Here is a 10,000-nt window from a genome sequence, read left to right on the forward strand (position 1 = left end):
CACGCCTGCACACGCCTGCACACGCCTGCACACGCCTGCACACACATGCACACACATGCACACACATGCACACACCTGCACACACCTGCACACGCCTGCACACGCCTGCACACGCCTGCACACGCCTGCACACGCCTGCACACGCCTGCACACGCCTACACACGCCTGCACACACCTACACACACCTACACACACCTACACACACCTGCACACACCTGCACACGCCTGCACACGCCTGCACAAGCCTGCACACACCTGCACACACCTGCACACGCCTGCACACGCCTGCACACACCTGCACACACCTGCACACACCTGCACACACCTGCACACACCTACACACACCTGCACACGCCTGCACACGCCTGCACACGCCTGCACACGCCTGCACAAGCCTGCACACGCCTGCACACACCTGCACACAACCAATGGTATTCTACATTGTGGACCCATAGATGAAGATGATGATCTGGTGTGTTCTGAAGCGCGTTGTGTTTGGACAGATATTACACATCTCTAAACACAATCACCTGACTGCCGAGGTGTGTGTGTGTGTGTGTGTGTGTGTGTGTGTGTGTGTGTGTGTGTGTGTGTGTGTGTGTGTGTGTGTGTGTGTGTGTGTGTGTGTGTGTGTGTGTGTGTGTGTGTGAGAGAGTGCTGTGATCCGCGTGTCAGCACACACAGGTCTCAGGTCAGTGTTCAGTCTGTTAAACTGCAGTGACCCTCACAGACTGGTCGGACCGTTCTCTTCAGTGTACAGGAGGACAGTGTGGACATGTTTTGAACTCTCTCCTCTTTGCTCTCGGTCTTCTCATGTACATCTTTATTTCTTTAGTCTAGTTTTCATTAGCAGCCCCTGATCATCTGTCTGTGTGTATGAATGGGATGTGGACTCTTCGTTCCCTCACTCGTCTGTGTTTCTCTGCTCAGTGTTTTAATGATCCTCTCTGCTGGATCTGCACCGATGGAGGCCGACACAGACAAAACACAATTAACACGCCATAGAGACCCGATTAACTGAGATTAGCTCCAATCCTCCTATTCATTCATGAACACAAACACCCCCACATGCACCGACACGCTCTCATCTGCTGCGTTTATGAAGATGGCAGCTGTTCTGAGAGCTGTACAGGCAGACGTGCTCCTCATTCAGCCATTTATCATACACATTATGAGCTTCAATGAAACTGTTCAGTAATCAGTTACTGAAACAAACATGAGCACACAACACTACAGTACCCTGAGGGACAAACCCCTCCTGCATCATTCCACTAAACATCTACAGCCAGCTCATCTTCAGCCTGTGTTTGGTGTGTTCTGATGGAGATGGAGCTGTTCTTGCTGAATCACTGTGTGTGTGTGTGTGTGTGTGTGTGATGACGCGGTGGAGGATGCGTTTGTTTAATGTGTGCATCTGAAGGAGAGCGGAGAGGTGTGGAGCCACAGCGCCCCCTGCTGGAGGTTATTTATTCCTACAGACGCTGCTTTACGGCTGAACATCTGTGTGTGTGTGTGTGTGTGTGTGTGTGTGTGTGTGTGTGTGTGTGTGTGTGTGAGGACCTGCAGGAGTTCAGACTGATAGCGTCTACATGTGAATGTTCTTGTGTGTTTACTGCACATTAGACTATCATTATTAGGGGTGTAGCTACCCGGGGGGACAGGGAGGAATGTCCCCCTCTCTTTTAGAGCCAGACCATTTAGAAGGAGTTGATTAATAATTATATGAACGTAAACTTTTGGATGTCATTCAGCTGTCCTCCACACTTTTAAAATATCCGCTGCGCCGCGATTATACATCATTACCTGACTGTGACTGTGTGTGTGTGTAGTCACTATACACTCGCTCAGCTTCTGTTCTGCCATTTAGAGATGGTTGTGTGTTATTGTGTGTGTTGATGGACTGTGGTGTGTGTGTGTGTGTGTGTGTGTGTGTGTGTGTGTGTGCGTGTGCAGGTGGGCCGGTGAACCTGACCTGCCGAGCGTTCTTCGGCTACAGCGGTGACGTCAGTCCGCTCATCTACTGGATGAAGGGAGAGAAGTTCATCGAGGATCTGGACGAAACCCGCATCCGAGAGAGCGAAATCAAGTGAGGATCACTGAAACACACACACACACACACACACACACACACACACACACACACACACACACACACACACACACACACACACACACACACACACACACGCACACGCACACGCATGCACGCACACTCATTGACAAATCTAAAAGGTGGACTGGACCGGTGTGGAGATGATTGGGTGTTTCCCTCCTCACAGGATGGTTCGAGAGCACCTGGGTGAGCAGGAGGTTTCGGTTTCTCTGACAATCGACAGCCTGCAGGAGGAAGACCTGGGCAACTACAGCTGCTATGTGGAGAACGGACACGGCAGACGACACGCCATTATCCAGCTCAGCAGGAGGGGTGAGACACACACACACACACACACACAGATATAGTAAGGTGTGTGTGTGTGTGTGTGTGTGTGTGTGTGTGTATACAGCGTTATTCCTGCTTCACTAGTGAGCAGCAGATGATGTTCAGCAGGTGTCTGATCTGGTCTGATCTGAGTTCAGCAGCTGCAGGGTCTGGTGTCTGTCAGACAGCTGCTGCATAGCTCTGCTGCCGTGATGGAGCGGTCAGGGTCGAGTCCTGTCAGCTGTATAGGAGGATGGAGGTGTCTCTGTGGATGGAGCTGCTCTGATGGAGTTCTGCCTGTTTGGTGTAGGAGGGTGGAGGTGTGTCTGTGGATATGGACTGTTCTGCTGTGTCCTGATGAAGCCAGAGCTGGGCCTTTCAGCAGTCTCGTGAAGGCCTGAACTCCTGTCTTGTTAAGGTGTAGGTGATCATACATGTGCAGGGGCTCCATGTCTTGATGGCAGGTCAGGTCAATACTGGGAATCAGCATGGCATCTGCTCTTTGTTTTCCTGTAGGGATTCAGTCTTGTTTTAGGGTCATCGTGTGGTTTTTCAGCTGTCGCGCTTCATTGGTGTCTTTTCAGTGGGATAGTGTTAACTCTTTAAGTTCTTCCACATCTGTTTCTAGGACTGAGAGTTTCTTTTATTCTTGACACTGGAGACTGAACTAGGAGAGCTGCAGCTGCTGTCTGCTATTGGGTGTCTTGAACAGAACAGTTTGATGGAGTTTCTGTTCAATCCTGTTTGAGACTTGCATTCAGCGGTGTCTGATTTTTAGTTTGTGAAAGTCGATTATAAATGTTTGAAGGATGGACTCTGAGTCCTGGATCATGGCAGTGCCATTGTGGTATAAGTTTAGAGAAAGGCTTTCTGGTTCCTCATTCTCTTCAGCATCTTTGGATACTAGGATTTGTTTCCCTTTGCAGATCCCTTTTTTTGAGGTAAAGGTGACATGTTAGCAGAAAGCGGCATGCCATAATGGTCTGTTTTCAGTGTAAAAGAGCAGGTTGTTGAGTTTACTGTGCTCAGAGTGTGCAAACAGTGTTTGAGGTCTCTCCTTGCTCTGCTTGTGCCGGTGGAGCGGTTTACAGTGTTCAGAGCTCTTCTGAGGGGGCGGGGCCTGCATGCTGCAGTGGCCATTGCTGACTTTAAAATGTAAACAAGCACTGGGAAAACGGCCACTTTGTTTACTTTTGCTTTTCTGTGAATTCTATACAGATCAAAATATCATGAAAAAAGGAAATATTGATAGAAATCTGTGTGTAAAGTTTAAAAACAAGAAACCAAAACCAAAATGAGCATCTTCATTAATGCTGCCATGTTGAGAAAAAAAATAAAAATAAAGACAAAATAATTAATGTTGAATGTTTTCAGATTGCCTTCATTCATTTCTTCATTTGAAGACTGATGTTTAATGTCCTCTTTGGGTTTCTCTGAGGATGTGTTCTGGGACTGATTTGTTGCAGCTCTTTGCTCGGGAAAGTTCCTCTCTGAGGCAGTTATGTGCTCCTTTTGGCTTTCAACTGCTGCTTTTTCATGCTTTAATTCAGTTAAATGTAGTTGTAAGATGTCTTCTTATTTAAAAATTGTCAGAACTAATGTCTGATCTAATAAAATAATACATAATAAGTAATATTAAGTGAAATGTGGAATAATCAGGAGCTCATCTGCTCTCTCTCTCTCTCTCTCTCTCTCAGCAGAGCTGATGTATACAGTGGAGCTGGCTGGAGGTTTGGGAGCCATTCTGTTGATGTTGATATTTTTGGTGTCCCTCTATAAGTGTTACAGAATTGAACTCATGCTCTTCTACAGAAATCACTTCGGCAGTGAGGATGTGGATGGAGGTAAGAAATACAAGAAACAACTTTAATAAGTCTGGATAGAATAAGTTTTTCCCTAAAGAGACACGAGGATTAGATAATTGTGGAACATTTTTTTAGCATTGTCTATATGGCTTATAAGCATTACCCAATAGGCCTTCTGCCAACCTAAACACTTCAGTCAGGATCACCTTCATCAATTAATTCACGAAGTATTAAACATGTAGTTGGTGTTGGTGGTGTGGTTCTGTTCTGGATGGAGCAGTCAAACCCCATACAGAACAGATCCAGTTACAGTTGAACAGTTACAGTTACTGCAACTTAATTCTGCACAGTTACTCAAACTCATAGTGAATTACACACACGCACGCACGCACGCATGCACACACACTCAACAAAGGCGATTAGTATCAGTAGCTGAACTGCGAAGAGAATAATGAAGCTGCTGCTCAGAATCAGAAATGCTGCCGTGGTTATGAATTATGAATATGTGTAGTTTGGTGATGGATAGTGTCATCGTAATTCTCCATTGTGTTTCAGAAAATAAAGATTATGATGCTTACGTGTCCTACACTAAAGTGGACCCGGACCAGTGGAGTCAGGAAACCCGAGAGGAAGAACACTTTGCTCTGGAGATTCTGCCAGACATGCTGGAAAAGCATTATGGGTATAAACTCTTCATTCCTGACAGGGACTTGATCCCGACCGGAAGTAAGTTGCATTGGCTGAATGTGTGAGTAAACGTGTGTTATGTTGTGTTCCTGCAACCACATCCTAATGAATGTTGTGTGGAGGAAAAGCTCATCTTCATCATCAGCATCATCTCTTATCTCCAGTTAAGCTGTGGTTTTGTTTGATCTGTGATTCGGCTCTCCCTCAATTCAAAGTAGGAATCACTGTTTGTGTGAGAGTTATTAGGCTGGCTTGTGTAGCAAGCCAGACTACTGTTATCCTATTAAACTTATTATTATTATTATTCTATATTATTCTTCTTCTGAGACTAAAAATTAAACTCTATCTCCACCTAGGCCATTCAAGCTATGACCATCAAACTTGGGTCAGACCTCCGAACTATTCTGACTCGAGTTGCTATATCCTTTCCGACTGATCCGACTTTCGGTTTCCCAAAAAACGTCCCGGGACCGTCGGAAAAATCCCATAGACGTAACATTGGATCAAACTTTGTGACCTCATAACTCCGCATCAGAATGTCACACAGACTTCTAACTGGGCTCATTTAACTCAGACTATCAAACTGCCAATGACTGATCACCTTTAAACTTTCTGGCCACGCCCTAGCAACCACTTTTGGACCCTAGAAACCGTCCCATAGACTTCCATTGCAAAAGACTCTCATTGACTTTACATGGGATCAAACTTTGTGAGCTCATAACTCTGCATCAGACTGTCCTACAGACTAATGGCTAGGCTCATTTAACTCAGTCTAGCCAGCAGCCAATCACCGATGGCCTTTTAATTTTCTAGCCACACCCTAACAACCAGATACTGCACCCTAGCAACTGTCCCATAGACTGCAATTAAAGAGGTTCAGACTGATATTGTCATGCTGCAGTGTGATAGAGACATGGGGGTTGTGTTTAACTGTTCATACAGGCAAGAAGCTTTGATACATCATCAGTCTAAGCTGTCAATCAACTCCATAGCAACAAAACAGACTAACCTAGCAACGATATAACAGCAGCTATATCTCAGCATCAGAACATCGTAGAGAGGCGGGGGTTGGCTTGTTTGACTCATGCTCGCACACCATCTATCTATCTATCTATCTATCTATCTATCTATCTATCTATCTATCTATCTATCTATCTATCTATCTATCTATCTATCTATCTATCTATCTATCTATCTACCTTTATCTATCTACCTCTACCTATCTATCTATCTATCTATCTGTCTGTCTGTCTGTCTGTCTGTCTGTCTGTCTGTCTGTCTGTCTGTCTGTCTGTCTCTATCTATCTATCTATCTATCTATCTATCTATCTATCTATCTATCTATCTATCTATCTATCTATCTATCTATCTATCTATCTATCTACCCTATCTACTCTATCTATCTATCTGTCTGTCTGTCTGTCTGTCTGTCTGTCTGTCTGTCTGTCTCTATCTATCTATCTATCTATCTATCTATCTATCTATCTATCTATCTATCTATCTATCTATCTATCTATCATGCTAACAACATGCTAATTCATGCTAGAATCATGCTAACAACATGCTAATTCATGCTAGAATCATGCTAGTCACATGCTAATTCATGCTAGAATCATGCTAGTCACATGCTAATTCATGCTACAATCATGCTAGTCACATGCTAATTCATGCTAGTATCATGCTAACAACATGCTAATTCATGCTAGAATCATGCTAATTTATGCTAAAATCATGCTAGTAACATGCTAATCCATGCTAGAATCATGCTAACAACATGCTAATTCATGCTAGATTCATGCTAGTAACATGCTAATTCATGCTAGAATCATGCTAATTCATGCTAGCATCGTGCTAACAACATGCTAATTCATGCTAGAATCATGCTAGTAACATGCTAATTCATGCTAGAATCATGCTAACAACATGCTAATTCATGCTAGAATCATGCTAATAACATGCTAATTCATGCTAGAATCATGCTAACAACATGCTAATTCATGCTAGAATCATGCTAGTAACATGCTAATTCATGCTAGAATCATGCTAACAACATGCTAATTCATGCTAGAATCATGCTAGTGAAATGCTAATTCATGCTAGAATCATGCTAACAACATGCTAATTCATGCTAGAATCATGCTAGTAACATGCTAATTCATGTTAGAATCATGCTAACAACATGCTAATTCATGCTAGAATCATGCTAATAACGTGCTAAATCATGCTAGAATCATGCTAGTAACATGCTAATTCATGTTAGAATCATGCTAACAACATGCTAATTCATGCTAGAATCATGCTTGTAACATGCTAATTTATGCTAGAAGCATGCTAACAACATGCTAATTTATGCTAGAATCATGCTAGTAGCATGCTATTTCATGCTAGAATCTTGTTAGTAACATGCTAAATCATGCTAGAATCATGCTAACAACATGCTAATTCATGCTAGAATCATGCTAACAACATGCTAATTCATGCTAGAATTGTGCTAATTCATGCTAAAATCTTGCTAGTAACATGCTAATGCATGCTAGAATCATGTTAGTAACATGCTAATTCATGCTAGAATCATGCTAACAACATGCTAATTCATGCTAGAATCATGCTAGTAACATGCTAATTCATGTTAGAATCATGCTAATAACGTGCTAATTCATGCTAGAATCATGCTAGTAACATGCTAATTCATGTTAGAATCATGCTAACAACGTGCTAATTCATGCTATAATCATGCTAGTAACATGATAATTCATGCTAGAAGCATGCTAACAACATGCTAATTTATGCTAGAATCATGCTAGTAGCATGCTAATTCATGCTAGAATCTTGCTAGTAACATGCTAAATCATGCTGGAATCATGCTAACAACATGCTAATTCATGCTAGAATCATGCTAACAACATGCTAATTCATGCTAGAATCATGCTAGTAACATGCTAATTCATGCTAGAATCGTGCTAACAACATCCTAATTCATGTTAAAATCATGCTAACAACATGCTAATTATTGCTAAAATCATGCTAGTAACATGCTAATTCATGCTAAAATCATACTAGTAACATGCTAATTCATGCTAGAATCATGCTAACAACATGCTATTTCACGTTAAAATCATGGTAATAACATGCTAATCTATCTATCTATCTATCTATCTATCTATCTATCTATCTATCTATCTATCTATCTATCTATCTATCTATCTATCTATCTATCTATCTATCTATCTTTTCATACTTTTTAAAACTGTTTAAACTAAATAAACTATTACCGTCAGACTTTCACAAGCCAGCCTCAAAGTTTGTTCTCAAACTTTAAGAATCTAGTTATTATTAGGCTGGCTTGTGTAGCAAGCCAGACTACTGTTATCCTATTAAACTTATTATTATTTTTCTATATTATTCTTCTTCTGAGACTAAAAATTAAACTCTATCTCCTCCTAGGCCATTCAAGCTATGACCATCAAACTTGGGTCAGACCTCCGAACTATTCTGACTCGAGTTGCTATATCCTTTCCGACTGATCCGACTTTCGGTTTCCCGAAAAACGTCCCGGGACCGTCGGAAAAATCCCATAGACGTAACATTGGATCAATCTTTGTGACCTCATAACTCCGCATCAGAATGTCACACAGACTTCTAACTGGGCTCATTTAACTCAGACTATCAAACTGCCAATGACTGATCACCTTTAAACTTTCTGGCCACGCCCTAGCAACCACTTTTGGACCCTAGAAACCGTCCCATAGACTTCCATTGCAAAAGACTCTCATTGACTTTACATGGGATCAAACTTTGTGAGCTCATAACTCTGCATCAGACTGTCCTACAGACTAATGGCTAGGCTCATTTAACTCAGTCTAGCCAGCAGCCAATCACCGATGGCCTTTTAACTTTCTAGCCACACCCTAACAACCAGATACTGCACCCTAGCAACTGTCCCATAGACTGCAATTAAAGAGGTTCAGACTGATATTGTCATGCTGCAGTGTGATAGAGACATGGGGGTTGTGTTTAACTGTTCATACTGGCAAGAAGCTTTGATACATCATCAGTCTAAGCTGTCAATCAACTCCATAGCAACAAAACAGACTAACCTAGCAACGATATGGCACCAGCTATATCTTAGCATCAGAACATCGTAGAGAGGCGGGGGTTGGCTTGTTTGACTCATGCTCTTACACCATCTATCTATCTATCTATCTATCTATCTATCTATCTATCTATCTATCTATCTATCTATCTATCTATCTATCTATCTATCTATCTATCTATCTATCTATCTATCTATCTTTATCTACCTCTACCTATCTATCTATCTATCTATCTATCTATCTATCTATCTGTCTGTCTGTCTGTCTGTCTGTCTGTCTGTCTGTCTGTCTGTCTCTATCTATCTATCTATCTATCTATCTATCTATCTATCTATCTATCTATCTATCTATCTATCTATCTATCTATCTATCTATCTATCTATCTATCTACCTCTATCTATCTATATATCTATCTATCTATCTACCTCTACCTATCTATCTATCTATCTATCTATCTATCTATCTATCTATCTATCTATCTATCTATCTATCTATCTATCTATCTATCTATCTATCTATCTATCTATCTATCTATCTATCTATCCATCATGCTAACAACATGCTAATTCATGCTAGAATCATGCTAGTTACATGCTAATTCATGCTAGAATCATGCTAGTCACATGCTAATTCATGCTAGAATCATGCTAGTCACATGCTAAATTATGCTAGAATCATGCTAACAACATGCTAATTCATGCTAGAATCATGCTAATTTATGCTAAAATCATGCTAGTAACATGCTAATCCATGCTAGAATCATGCTAACAACATGCTAATTCATGCTAGATTCATGCTAGTAACATGCTAATTCATGCTAGAATCATGCTAACAACATGCTAATTCATGCTAGAATCATGCTAGTCACATGCTAATTCATGCTAGAATCATGCTAACAACATGCTAATTCATGCTAGAATCATGCTAATTTATGCTAAAATCATGCTAGTAACATGCTAATCCATGCTAGAATAATGCTAACAACATGCTAATTC

At 41.6% G+C, this 10,000-nt stretch overlaps 1 protein-coding gene across 13 annotated transcripts in view; it reads left to right on the forward strand.

The window, feature by feature from the left end:
- Positions 1-10,000, forward strand: part of il1rapl1b (interleukin 1 receptor accessory protein-like 1b) — a 97,512-nt gene that overhangs the window by 43,994 nt on the left and 43,518 nt on the right. For 5 of the 13 annotated variants that reach the window (XR_015501990.1, XR_015501992.1, XM_087272492.1 and 2 more), the window contains 4 exon segments: positions 1,954-2,086; positions 2,280-2,425; positions 4,120-4,263; positions 4,780-4,950. Coding sequence is in view for 7 of the 13 variants with exons in the window: in XM_087272492.1 (XP_087128618.1) it covers positions 1,954-2,086; positions 2,280-2,425; positions 4,120-4,263; positions 4,780-4,950 (594 nt within the window). In the remaining 6 variants the exon portion in view is untranslated. 13 annotated transcript variants of the gene reach the window in all.

This window comes from Danio rerio, chromosome 11 (assembly GCF_052040795.2).
Source record: "Danio rerio strain M-AB ecotype USA chromosome 11, GRCz13ab, whole genome shotgun sequence".
NCBI lineage: Eukaryota > Metazoa > Chordata > Actinopteri > Cypriniformes > Danionidae > Danio > Danio rerio.